This window comes from Manis javanica, chromosome 7 (assembly GCF_040802235.1).
Source record: "Manis javanica isolate MJ-LG chromosome 7, MJ_LKY, whole genome shotgun sequence".
Lineage (NCBI taxonomy): Eukaryota > Metazoa > Chordata > Mammalia > Pholidota > Manidae > Manis > Manis javanica.
Window position 1 is genome coordinate 29,873,188 of NC_133162.1, and position 14,268 is coordinate 29,887,455.

The 14,268-nt window shown below is 51.1% G+C and overlaps 1 protein-coding gene across 4 annotated transcripts in view; it reads left to right on the top strand.

Moving 5' to 3' along the window:
- Positions 1–14,268, top strand: part of CRTAC1 (cartilage acidic protein 1) — a 147,780-nt gene extending 133,512 nt beyond the window's left edge. For 3 of the 4 annotated variants that reach the window (XM_037015784.2, XM_037015781.2, XM_037015780.2), the window contains 2 exons: positions 631–774; positions 13,793–14,268. In XM_037015784.2, the coding sequence (XP_036871679.2) occupies positions 631–774; positions 13,793–14,157 (509 nt within the window). In that variant the 3' untranslated portion in view covers positions 14,158–14,268. Of the gene's footprint in view, positions 1–630; positions 775–1,236; positions 1,875–13,792 lie in introns of those variants that run through there. The other variant, XM_037015783.2, reaches the window with a different exon arrangement.

Genomic DNA, 14,268 nt, shown 5'->3' on the forward strand with positions numbered 1-14,268 from the left:
AGGAGTGCAGGCCAAACACCTGCCCTGCAGGGCATTCGTTCCAGTGGGAGACAAGCCACAAGCACATGACCTGACAGCAGGACAGTTGAGAACGCTTTCACTCTCTGGAGACTGTTCTCGACAGAGTAGTCAGGAAGAGGGCCTATGGGATGAGACCTGAAGGATGACAAGAGTCAGGCCAAAGGAAGGGTTTTTCTGGTGGAGAGAAGAGCAGGAAGTAAGGGAAAGGGAGGCAGCGGAGATTGCCCTGATTTGTGCGTGAGCAGCTAGGTGGATAATGGTAGTGCTGATTGAGTTAGGGAAGATGGGAATGGAGGTGGACAAGGTTTGAGGGCTGTGGACAATCTAGAGTTCCATTTGGGACCTACTGTGTTTGAGATGCATGTTAGACAGATTCCTGAGTCCAGAGCCTGGAGAGGTTATGGCTGGAGAAAGGAAGACTGGAGTCATCCATGTATGAGGGAACACCTAGAGAAAGTGTAACAGGTAGAAGACCCAGGACCATGCCCGAGTGCCCTCAACTAGAGAGAAGGGACATGCCCAAGGTCACAGAGGGGGTGGGACAACAGAGCCTGGGCAAGGACTCACTGCCCCACACCTCCCGGGTGAGTGGTTCCCCTCGCTTTTTAGACACCAACGAATGCATCCAGTTCCCATTTGTGTGTCCTCGAGACAAGCCTGTGTGTGTCAACACGTATGGAAGCTACCGGTGCCGGACCAACAAGAGGTGCAGTCAGGGATACGAGCCCAATGAGGATGGCACAGCCTGCGTGGGTGAGTGGGGCCTGGCTGAGGTCCAGTAGCGAAGGGACACTGTCATCCCCTGAGGACTCTGGGGAGGCCTCAGATCAAGGTCCTGAGCTACGGCCTTCTCCTGGCTGTATGGAGTCTCCTTAGAACCCCACAGGGTCTCCAGAGAAGACCATGGCAGAGGCTTGGAGAAGCCCCACCATTACTGCCACTATCTGAGGGGCCCGTGGGTGCTGCAGCATGGCCATAGGACATGGCTTTTCTTATTTCTCCCCTTCTCACATTTCCTAAAACAAATGTTCCTACCTTAATGTCAGCCCATCTTTTCCTACCTGGGGTATAAACTAGCTCCTACTACTTACTTTGTCTGAATTTCTGAACTGGTATTTGTCTTCTTCCTCCCAAATGCCTCCCCCAACCCTTCCCCACGCCCACCCCTTTTCTCTTTTTCCCATTTTCTGTCTCTTTGCCCCATCCTTTTTGCAGCTCAAGTGGCCTTTTTAGGTGGGTATCCTTCTGCCGCCTTTAGAATCTCTGAGCCTCTCTCTGGGGCCTCATATCTTTCTCTAGGCCTTGGACTTTGCCTTCAGTTATATGCACTTTAAATCCCATCAATAAAAGAAAAAAAAAAGCTAACAGCCTTTGTGGAAAGCTAAATCTCTCCTGCTGCCTGTCTCTCCACGCCCAGTAGATTCTGCTGCGTGCTCCTCTGAATGGACAGCAGGGGTGGCCATCTTTGAAAAGGGAAGCTTGGGAGATGCTGCTGCTTGTGTAACCTTAGTTGTTTGTGAAGCCTTTCTTTGCATGTTTTCTCAGAAAACAGAAAAGGGAAGTCTCCCTCTACCCCCTCCCTCAGTCTTTCAGAAGAATCAAGATAGTCCTGTCTTTTCTGTATCCTCCAGTGTCCTGAGCAGCTAATTTTGCCCTTAACAAAGATGGCTCCCAGGTGGTTGCTTGCTTGCTTGATTTGACAGTGTATCAGGCACCTGCTAGTTTGGCCTCTGCTGTTTCTGCTCTGTGCACCCTGACTTCCTGTGGCCGAAAGCCTGATTGGGGTTGGTGGTGATGATGGGAGGGGAAAGGGTGGTCCTTTGGCCCTCTTGATAAACATGTTAAAGTTAGAACTTGCAAAGTCTTCCAGCCTCTTTCTGGAGAAATTATGCCAATAAACTCTCTGCTGGATATTAGTGCCTAGCTGGTGAAAAACAAATATACCTGGGGCAAGTAGATGCTAGATGGAAGGCTGAACTGGCAGCAGCCCTCCCAACGTGTGGCACTTGGAAAGCAAATCATGAAACAGGGAAAGTGTCTGCTCCGGGCATGAGCAATGATTTGGGTATGTGCACCAAGGTTCACATTTGCTGTGGGATGTGGGAGAAGCAAAGGGTAGTACTTTAGGCCTTCTGCTTGGGGGAAGTCAGTTCTCCACTCTGAGCCCTCATTATCCCTACTCTAAATGACAAGAGTGCAGAGCTTGTGAACCCTAAGGGCCGTTTCCTTTTAAGACCCCTCAGTGTGGCTGGACATAGGCATGACTAGTCTCAGGGTGCCCTGGTTTCTAGAAAGAAACTTGCAGCTTGATCACCTCTGCAATATGCTTAGAAACCAAGAAGCTTCTGTAACCAGAGCATCCTTTGGGGGTGATGTAACACCATAGAATACTTTCACAACCAGCCTCAATTGAGAAGGTTTGTTATAAATCACAGATCTACTCTTCATGGAGAAAAAAATCACCCCAAGATGTAATAAAATCACACTTGAGAATGCAGCAAGCCTTTTAAAAGCATATTTAACAAAAAAGCCCTACCATTTGCTGATATAATAATAATACTCCCAATAAATCACAAAATATGAATTTCTCACAGCAGGTGCTGTTTTTACACTCAGGACAGGAGCATAAATGAAAAGTTTAAAGATAAAAACAGCTACAATTTCACAGAAAAGCATATACCAACTTAAAAATCAATCCACTTCTGGGATGCCCACTCCTGAGTGTACTGACATAGAATTAAAGAAATTAAAGATCTGAAAGGGCCCCGGAGATGAGGCTCAGAGAGATGAAGTGGTGTACCCAAGGTCACAGAGCAGGCAGCCCCCATCACACCATCTTGCTGGGAGGGTGAGAGACAGGACCCTCACTGTCCAAACTATTCCCTAGTCATTCTGGAAGCTGGTGCCTTTTAGGAATGGACAAGCAGCTGAGATGGTGAGATCAGTGAAACCCAAAACCCACAGAGGCGATGGTTCCAAATACAACCGTGAATGACAATTACCAGTGTCCATTGACTGCCCACACACAACAGTACAAGAAATAAGGGACAAGAACCTAGTGAGACAGACTGCCAAGGACACCAGGAGGTTCAGATGACAGCAAACTTCAGAGGATGCCTTATACGTAATAACCGCAAATCCCTGCATGTTGGGTTTCTTATAACAGGGTATATTTGTGGTGCTTTACCCTACTGGTTGGGTAGGACCAGATGAGTTACAAAGGGAAGTTCCAAATCCCTCCAGCGGCTGAGAACACACCTACAAGATCCCAAAACTAGGGTAAGAAGGCTTACTCTGGCCTCCACTCACTTATCCATTCATTCATTCATTCATTCAACAAATATTGGTTAAGTATTTGCTGTTTGCCAAGTACTGAGCTAGGTTCTGGGCATACAATGGTAGGTAAAAGTGACATCGTCACTGTCCCCACACTGTCTTCCTCCAGCCAGATGGGGGAGACCAGTGTGTGGGATGGGAGTGGGATTTGGAGGGGCTTCCTAACAAGTCTAGCTAAGTTCGTGGGTTGCTAGAACAGAAAGCTCTCTGCATCTGTCACTCATATTCATTCAGCAAGGATCACTGAGAACCTGCTGTGTGACAGCACTGGGCCCCTCCCATGAGGAGTGTGACAAGATCCCTCCAATGAAGGGGTCCAGTTCCCTGCCCCCAGGGTGCTTGTGCTGGAAGAACTCCTGGGCTAAAAGATACAAGGAACAGGCAGGGACTGAACCAAGTCAACATGACCTGTCTCCAAATAACAAGGCATCCCCCCTGGGCCAGGAATCCAGGCTTTCTGAGCCACGTGCAGGTCCAGCTCACTTACTTGTCTGTGTTGGACCCCCCAAACTGGCCAGACTCGAGATTGCTGTCTTCCTCTTCTCATTCTCCTTCCCCTGAGGCCCACAGGGACCTGTACCCTGGCCTTCGGCTTCTGAGCACAGACAATTCAGCCTTTTCTCTGCCCCCCAGGGCTCCAGTGTTTCACACTGGACTTGAGTTTGTAACAGGAATAACAGATGCCCTCAGGGGCTGACATATAATGGCCGGGCCTAGAAGGGATTATGCGAATTACAAAGGAGCCCCTCTGCAGGGCCAGCAGGAAGGTGGGCCAGTGCTGCCAGAGCTTCCCATTTTCAAGAAAAGCTGAATAATAATAATAATAATAATAATACCATTTTTATTCTGCTCAAGAACATGCCTCTTCCCAGGAATGGGCCCTTAAAATGACAATAATAGCTTACATTTAGTGAGTTCAGCGTGTCTGGGTTGAAATCTAAGCCCTTTACAAGAAGCAATTTGTCTAATCCTCACAATCCCAAGAAGAAAGTGATGTAATTACCCCTGTTTACAAAGCTAAGTGGCTTGTCGGGGGATCACGCAGCTGGGACAGAGGCAGGACTCCAGCAGGGCAGGGTTGCCCCCAGCCCCGGGCCTAAAGCTGCTCCTTCCTTCTCCATTTGGAGTGGCTGGCTGCGGTAGCTAACCAAAGCCACGGTCTCCCATCGGCCCAGGGTGAAGGGATGGGTGGGGAAGAAAGAAAGGGAGTCCCTGGAGGGCCTGGGATCCCCCATGGTCTTGCCTAAGCTGCGAAAAGAGCGGGCAGCGCCTGTGTTGAGTCCCCTCACCAGCTAGCTTGGCTGGCCTTGGTGGGCACAGAATCATGAATCACACCATGTGGCCCCTTGGAGCGTCCACTGTGCTGCCAGCCCTGCTCTGGGGAGGAGCCGTCCTGAGGGCCAGGAGTTTGGTTATGTGTCACTCTGGCTGCTACGGCCCCCTCCCAGAGTCTGGGCATCCCGCCCTGAGCAGCGCTGCCAGCCTATACCCAAGCAGGAACGCCACTCCAGCCTCCAAACAGGGCTGCTGGTCTCTCTCCAGAGCCACACAGAGAGAGGAGGACAAACGCTTCGCCTTTCAGAAAGCTGTCTGGGTTTTTCCGGCAGACTCCTGAATGATACCCCCATCCAGACTCTCAGCCCAGGAGGCAAGCCGAGTCCCTCCCTTTCTCTCCCTCCCCAGGGTCAGCGTCATCTCTCTCCTCCCATGTGGGCCAGGACCCCAGCCACATCCTGTCAGGGGCTGGTGTTGTGTGTCCTTAGCAACAGGTGCATTCTAGGAGGAAGAAGGATGTGGGGCAGCACGAGCTGCTTAACTCTACAGGTAATGCCAACCCCTCCTTCAGCAGCTTGTCCTCTTAAGGAACAGCTATTGAACAGCCAAGTGGTCAAAGGGCAGGCCATCAAAGGAAAGTGAGAAGAAAAAAAAAAACTCTCCTCAGGAAAAGGAGCTAACATTTATGGAATACCTACTGTATGCCAAGAACTTCACATATGTGTCCCTTTTGATTCCTACACCCATCCTCAGCAATTAATGTTACTTGTCTATTTTATCACAGCTGAGGCTCAGAAAGAATAAGTTTTCCAAGGTCACATGGCTAATTAAGCAGCAAAAGCTGTGACTCAAGCCCACAGCTGTCTGGCTCCAAAACCTGTGTTCTTAAGCCTTAGGGGGTGCAATCTCCAGGAAACTACCAGGGCAAACTATTGAACCAGGTGTCGCTTGGCATACATTGCTTGGACACCTGCTCTGTGCTTGGCATTGTTCTAGTGCTTGAGATAGATATCTGCGAACAACACTGGCAAAGATTCCAGAACGTCCTGGTGACATATAGCAGGCATTAAGCAACATCATAATGAAAGTATACAGTATGTTAGAAGGCAGTAAGTGCTGTGGGGGGAGCAGCATTAAGGCAGACAGGAGTGCTGGAATGCCATTTTAAATAGGGTGGGTCAGGGTGGGCATTGCTCAGAGGTGCTTAAGACCTAATGTAGGTGAGCTGTCTCACTTTTCTTATCTTTAGAATGGGGATAATACCTACCTCCCAGAGTTATTGAATTAAACCAGGTGATGGTAACACTTGACATGGTACCTAGCACATAGTCAGTCCCCAGCCAGTTAGAAACATTACTAATATTAAGTAGTAAAATTCAGGATGGAGCCTGGGTCTATTCAGTGCCAAAGCCTATGTGCCTCCCAGCACAGCCCGCTGTGGCCCAGGTCGCCCAGGAGTCCACAGAGAAACTTCTGTCCCCTGCCCCCAAAATGCTTGTGTTGGAATAAATCCCAGGCTAAAAGATACAGGGGTGTGTTCAGCTAGTTCTCCTGCAGTGCCATTCCCCAAGAAAACAAACCTGAGATGAGGTAAAGCAAGCAGGGAAGGTGTGGCTTTGACTAAGGTGCACAAGGAAGGCACCGCCAGGAACTAGTCAACTGGCTGGGGACATGGCCCTTGATCATCCCAGAATCCTAGCTGATTAAGTCCAGAGGGACCCGAGAAGTCATCGAGTCCTGCCCCACCCTTTTCAGATGTGGAAACAGGCCCAAAGAGGAGCAGTGACTCTCCCAAGGACCACAGCCTGGCTGGGGGCCCAGCGCCTGCCTGGGGCTCCTCCTCGCTCACTCTGCCGGCCTTTTTCTCCAGAAAGTTCAAAGTATTTCAGAAGCACAATTGTACCAACAATTTCTGAATTATGAGGGCAGGACTTGTGCTTCCATTGTACCCACACAGAATCAGAGTCAGCCTAAGTGCCCACCAAGTAAGCCAAGGAACCATGCTTGGACTGGAGAACACAGCTAGGATTACAGAGCTGCACGCAGGCACCAGGTGCAGAGGATCCTGCTCAGCTGAGGGAAAGGAGGCTGCAGACAGGGACAGGAGGGTGGGGACAGAGGGGAATCTGTATCACCCCTTCCCAGGAAGTCCCTGCCCAGAACCTCACAACCCCACCTGCCTGCCAGAAGGAGGGCCCAGAATAGTCCTGTAAAGGTGACTCATTGCCCTTATATCCAGCCCCAGAGCAGCCATGAGGGATTTACCCCAGAATTATTTAATGCACCTGCACCCTAAAAATCTAAGGCCTAACTCTCCCGCCACCCTCCCAACCCCAGACCAGGGAAGGAGAAAAGCACAGCCAAGTCCCCAACCACGGCAAAGGGGTAAAGCTTAGGCTCTAGGAGGAGGTGAACGCCATATGTATCTTCTCTGCACTTGCAGGTCCCTGGGCTCAAGATTTATAGGCCTTAGAGGGAGACATAGAGAGGGAAGGGGAGAAGGAAACCGGGAGGTCTCAAAGCCTTTCCCCGGTGCAGAAGGTGTCTCGTGTGCCAAAATGCCACATTCTTCCTTAGAAAGCTGGTTCGAAAATCCATGGTCCTCCTCCCCTCCTTCCTTCTTAATCAAAATTCTCTCTTCACCCTGAGACCCTGGGATCAGAAGGACTCAGGCTTGAATCCCAGACACTCTACTGCACACTCTGTAAGTGAGCCTAAACAAGTGCTTCACCCCTCTGAGCCTCAGTTTTTTCATCCACAAAATGGAGGCATGACGAGCTCACAGAGTCCTGTGAGGCTTCAGTGAGGCTCAACATGGAAGGCGCTCAGTGCAGTGCTGGGGTTGAGAAAATGCAGATACCATTATAAAATCTGTTCCAGGCCCTTTGTAATCTGCTGGTTTCACTTCTAGCAGTGGCCATGTCATACCTGTAAGAATCCTTCCCAACAAGACACATCCATCACTCAGAGTTTCAAATGCAGAGTTCATTTGGGTCCCGGGCTGCTCAGCACCTTCCCTTAGAGGTGCTCTGGCCCTGTATTTAGATCTGCAGTGGGAAGCACAGGGCCGACGGGCACCCATCCATTCACCTGCCTCTCCAGAGTCTGCATCGATCTCAGGCCAGGCAGCCCTCTCACTCACCTCTGATCCATCAGTCATTTCCCTGTACCCATATGTGTATCCATCCACTTATCTATCCATCCATCCATCCACCCATAGTACTTCACTCTTTAGGGCCCCACGCCCAGAATTTCCAGACTTTTCAGCCCCACAAGGATTTACCCACCTTAGAATAATGGTGTTTAGGGAGCACTGCGCAGAGGCTGAGTGGGGCTGGGATGCACGCTTCCTCCCCTCCTTTCCCAGGCCAGGTGGAGGTCATTTGTAGAGCCATAAGATTGCAGCCAGGTCAGCGTTATGGAAAGCAGCTGCCCAGCGCAGAGGATGGCCTGGGATCACTGCCTCTACCCTTTAATTGAATGGTCAGTGACCTCTTGTAGTTGAATTGTATTTTTTGGTGACCACTTACCCGCCTGCATCTGCCTAAGATGATTCTGTGTCCCCAGGAGCCTGAGGACTTCACATCTCTATCTTCTTGTCCCTTCCTGCCAGACTGTGATGGGCTACATTTCCCATTCAGCTGCAAAGGGTGAAGCCGTGTGACAGGCACCTGGGGAGGGAGGTGGTGGAAATGAGTAAGTCAAGATCCCTACCTGAGAGTTTACGGAGTACCTGGGACAGAGGGAAGAAAGCCGTCACCATACAAGAGCTGTGTGTAACATCTCCCCTTCCAGGGCCTCGCCCAGCACTGCTCTCAGGTGGTAGCTCATCCCCAATCAGTTTCCCTTTACAGAAATCAATAACTTGAATTACTCCAACATAACTAGCCCCTCATGCCTCTGCAAAGCGGACTTTTCTGTGCCGCATTTGGTCACTTGCTCCTCTCTGGGTCTGGAATCTGTCTTTATGAGTCAATCCAGGTAGAACAGTCTTGTCTGACTGGGACACACTGGCAGGATAAGAGTGGGATTTGGAGTCAGACACTTAGGTTCAAGTCTTTGCTCAGATACTTACCAGCTGTGGGTGCTTGTCAAGCTACCTAACCACCTGGAACATCAGTTTTCTCATCTATAAAATAAGAGTTCAAATATAACCACCCACCAGAGTGTTGGAGCACTGAGTGGGATAATAAGGTACATGTAATAATACATGCCAGAAAGTTTCTGGCATGTATTAGGGAATCAGTGAGTCCTTGGATAAATATCTGTTTATTCTATGCAAGAATCTGAAGCCTGGCTATTATAAATCTATATCATGAGGCCACTGTATAATGAGGTCCTAGTGTCACTTAAGCAATAATAATAATATCTTACACTGGAGAAACAGATTATCACTTACAAAGACACATTCTCATAATCCTCTCATTTTACAAATGACAAAGCTGAGGCTCAGCAGAGTTCAGTGAACTACTGAGGGTCTGTGGACCAGCTCAGCCCTCAGACGCCCTTCATTTCTTCCTCCTCGTCCATCATCCCTGATTCAGAACTGTAAGTCCCCGTGCAGCTCCAGGGTGCTGCTCACTTAGTCCTGCCATTCAGCACACACTGAAATGACAGGCCCTTTAAGTGGCCTCTTTGAGGAAGAGCTGCGAGCTTGGCACAGCCTGCCCAGACACCGCCATGAGGATAAATCCTCTCACAGTCCCTGAGAAGGGCCATGTGGAAACCTTGGAAGGGTGCAAGCTGACGTTACCAAACGCCTGTATCATGCCAGGCACACTCGCAGCTGGTTCCTCACTGACTCCTCAAAAGCAGTCATTCTCAACCTTTATTTTTCGATGAGGGGGGATGTGTGTGTGTGTGTGTGTGTGTGTGTGTGTGTCCTTGGATAAATCAAAACGTGAGTTGTTTTGAGATTTTCTTAGGCACCAAGGACCTTCTCTTTTGGAGACCCAACCCCTCATCATATCAACATTTTCATATACATCAACAACCCACATTAAATTCACACACACACACATGAGTTGAGTTGAATTGCGTAGACTGACATTGTTATATGTAAATATGTAATAAAACATTAATTTCAATTTTGAACTTACTTTTCCTATTTTGGAGCCAATGAACTTTTGGGTAAATTTTATTGAAATGTATCATACATTTAGAAAAGCACACAAATATGAAGTATAAGTAGCCCAATGGATTCTCACAAAGTGAGCACACCTGTGCAACTGGAGCTCTGCACAAGAAACACAACATCGTGAGCACCCAGAAGCTCCCGCAGGTCCTCTTCCATTCACTGCCCCCACCCCAGGGCAGCTGCTTTCACAAATCAATAAACTTCTTTATTCAGGTCTTAGACATTTTTAGAAGCCTGTGAAAAGCTCATAGGCTCTAGGTACTGTCAAAACCAGGGGGTTCTCAAACTTCCCTTCACACTAGAATCTCCAGGGGAACTTAAAAAATCCTGCTGCCAGGTTGCACCCCAGAACCATGCAATCAGAATCTCTGGAAACAGGACCAGACATCTGTGGTTTTTCTTGCACCCCACGTGACTTCACTCACAGCCAAGGATGAGAGCACCAGTCTAAGCAATTCTGTAATGTATCAGGATCCCCATTTTAATGACTGGGCAAACTGAGGCTCCTGGAGTCTCCACCATAGGCTACTACTGTCATGAAGCCTGAACAACAGTTCAGGTCTCAATTGGAGTAGTATTTGCATCAACTTCATCCTTGGTGATAGTAAAGCCCAAACCAGGTGTAGGTGCCTCCTGCTGGGGACACTCCTCCCTGCCAGAGTTGTGGAAAAAGGAGGTGGGGTTTCCCAGGCTGCCAAGACCCCCAGGAGAAAGGTAGGACCCCAGGGTCTGCCCGTAAGGACCTAAAATCACCACCGACTAGACTCCTTTGCCCTGCACCTCTGGAAGCCACAGGAAACGTTCCTGCAGGTGGGAGCAGCTGGCTTGGGGGATTGTGGGGAGGCTCCCAGCAGCTGAGATGCTCTGGCTGGGAGCACTTTGATTCTGGGGTGCAGTGCACAATTCTGCCACTCAGTGGCACCACGATCTTATGTAAACCCTGTGGTTTTCACACACAGCCCTACCTTTGGCCAAAGAAAGCCAGAAAACAGAGAACAGGGGAATTGATGCAGGAGCCACAGCCCAGAGCTCCCTGGGGCCTGTCCCCAGCTGACAAAGGGGATTTGGAGACATGGCTGTGACCAGACCCAGGAAAGAGGCCATAATCAGCAGAGCAAAGCCAGGCCAAGAGAGCCACCCATCACTTGGCTTCTCCCCAGCTGCCTCTTGGGCCCCACCCATCCATGAGGAGTACAGCCCACCCACACTCCCACGATGCCCTGGGCTTGGAGGTACCAGCCCTCCCTGGGAGCCCAGTCACAGCTCCAAGCCCTTCCCTGGGAATCTGCCAAATCCTAACCCTAGGATGGTAGAGGACCTCAAGTTGCTGAAGGGTCTGGATCTATCATCTTCCCCACAGTTTGAAGTCAGGCTGCCTAGATTCACAGCCAAACTCTGCCACCTCCTAGTTGTATAACTTTGGACAAGTCACTTAACTTTCTTCAACCTCAGTCTCCTTATCTTTAAAATGGGAATAACAGTCTACACCACAGAGTGTTGTGAGGATTGAATGATGAATTCTGTAGTCTTAGCCTAGTGTCTGGCATACAGTAAGTGCTAAATAAATGTTAGCTACTACTGTTTATTTATTAACAACACTGCAAACAGGACAGACAGCATGAACCTACCCACATATTAAAAACAGTCTCCATTATGCCAACCTACACACATCCCAGCTTTGAACAAAGGCAGCAAGCCCCGCCCATCCCATGGCTCAGGCAAAGGCCCAGCTGCCCCTTAAGAGCAGTAAGTCCAAGCATGAAAGCCACCCAGAGTTCCATTCAACACCACACAGAAGGAATCCCCCGAACCCCCACCCAGAGGCGGGAGCCATTGTCCCCACAGTCTGGTAAGATCCTCCCCTGGCCCTCAAACCTGAGCATGTGACTCTGGCTGCCCTGCAGCCTCAGACAACTTCCGTCTGGGTGCTATCCCCATGTCAGAGTGAGCACTGGGTCAGAAGAACTTGGTTCTAAACTTAGCACTATCATCAACCAGCTGTGTGACCTGGGGCAAATCACTCAACCTCTCTGGACCGCCATTCTGCCTCATTTAAATGACCCAGACACAACCCTGTCAGGTTTCAACACCCATATACTTTCCTAGTCTTTAAAACTGAGTGACCAGTGTGATCCAACCCCTAACAGGGCCCAACCCAGGGTAAGAGCTCAAGAAATGGCTACTTCTCTGATCAATTCATTATTTACTTTTGACCTGGTTTCAGCCCAAGCTATTCTCCCCACACAAAGCTGCAAGTGCCCCCATTAAGGCCCAGATTAGAGGATCCAGAGTGCCTGCCTCCCCACTAGACTACCAGCCCAAGTAGCAGGGTGTGTGCTGCCCACGTCAGTGTGCTGCCTCCTCAGGAATACACTCAGCCTTGCCTCCTTGGCATAAAATGGGTGGGCAACAGAGCATCCTCTCACTGTGTCCTGGGCCATAAAACTGGCCCCCCATCACCATGAGAGAGGAGCACCAGAGCCTCAAACTGGAGAAGTCCTTTTATTGGAAAAAGAAATAAAATAAAAGGTCACCACATCACCTGTGCCCAGCCATCCCACGAAACACGCACAGGTCGGACCCAAGGCCGAACCACACAGTGGGCCAGGGAGGGCACAGACCTGGTCCACAGTTCAGAGGGCCACTGTGGAGCCCACTGGGCTGCTGTGCTCCAAGGGGATCCTTGGACCAGGACCCACTTAGGCTCAAGGGCTGGGCCACCCCCCAGTTCTCTGGGTAGACACCTCCTTTCCACATGCTGCTCATGCATCCAAAAGAAAATCAGACCCCTCTTTGGTTCCGGAAAGCTATCTGCAGCGGCAGGTCTTTCCTATCTGCTCCTAGCACCTCCTGCCAGCTGAGGGAGGCAGCCTCTGTCCATCTTCAGGGCACCAGGTCGGGACTGCTTCCTTCCCACCGGCCCCCTGGGCCTTGGCAGCCAGGGCCTCATTGGCTGGATACCCCTCTTTCAAGAAATGAGCCTGCCTTTCGCCTGCAGGTGGCTGGCTCCTTTGATCATCCAAGCAAGCCTGGAGTACACAGCTTTAGAGAGCCCTGGAGACTGGGCAGGCTGAATATGCAGTGTGTGTGGCCCTGCTATCTTGTTATGGGTGCTAGGAGAGCGGCACAGAAGGCTCCAGAAAGTGGGCTCTGCTCTTCTAGAACCTGAACTCCTCCACTGCTAGAATGTACACAGTAGAGTCACAAGGTGGGGAGAACCTTGCAGGTGGGAACAGGCCACATGGAAAAGCCAAGCTGGCAGCCCGAGGCAAGGGTCAAGGGGCTTTAGGACAATTATTTACAGGGAGACAGACTGAACCCGCACAGGGAAGCAGCTCAGACCATCACCTGTGAAGATAAGACAGGCTCCAGAGAGGAACACTGGCCAGGCAACCAAGGGGAAGACACTTGTGCACACCCACACGCACATGTGGAGTCTCTCACACACATGTGCCTGCCCGTGCACATACTCACTCTCACATACATGCAGCTTCTGACCTCAGGAAGTCGGCTCTGATTCTGGGGGTCAAACGCCCTGAGACTACATCTCTCCATGAAGTATTTCTCCAGACCTCCATGTAACCTCTCAGCCCTAGCTGTGTGCCCGCAACCAGTGCCCGATGTCCCACAAAATCTCAGAAGCTGTATGCTTCTCCACACAGCCAAGATGGCCTCCAGGCTTTGAGTGAAGAACAGGAAGCTACACGTCTAGAAGAGGTCAGGAGGGGGCCAAACATCTCCCACCGCAGCGCCCAGAGACTGACCCCTCCCATCTCCCAGACCTCGAATTCCATGGAGGCAGGATCACAGGCAGGCAGAGACCCTGTGGCGGGCGTCAGAGAGAGCGAGCACTGGGCGATGGCCATGGGAGCAGGCCCCGAGGGAAGACGGTCCTGGCGGACATGGGATTTGGGGTGAGGAATCATGCAGGATGGAATTCTGTGTGACAGACCAGGGGTGCTGGGAGAGGCACTGCATAAGAAAAGGGCCGTCCAAATTGTGTTGTGTTGTCCCCACCCACAGCCTTCCTCGGAGCATCTAGATCCGCGTGGCCCGGACCAGCCCCATCGGGAAACAGCCAGATCAGGTCAGGACATGGACTTCCTGCCAGAGTGGGTGGGGCGCGGTTGCGGACTCACGGGGCCAGTCACCCCCCTCCCGCCAAGCTGGACCCAGAGAATGGCTCAGAAGCGGGTGCTTTGGTAGCGCAGCCGCCGCAGGTCTGCGAGGCCCACAGTCCGGCCGTACACCTCCCTGCAAGGACTCCCGGCCAGTCACCGGGCCCCCCCGCCGCCCCCGCCGCTGCTGCCGCTGGAGCTGCCGCTGCTGGAGCTGCCGCTGCTGCACCGGTCCTCGTAGATGGAAATCTCGATCTGCGGCCGCGTTAAGGAGCGCTGCGAGCTGCATAGCAGGGGCCACAGAGCTGGGGGACGGAGGCCAGCTGGGGAGCGGGACGCACAGCCGGGCCGCCTGCTAGACTCTAACCCCGCCCAAGCCAG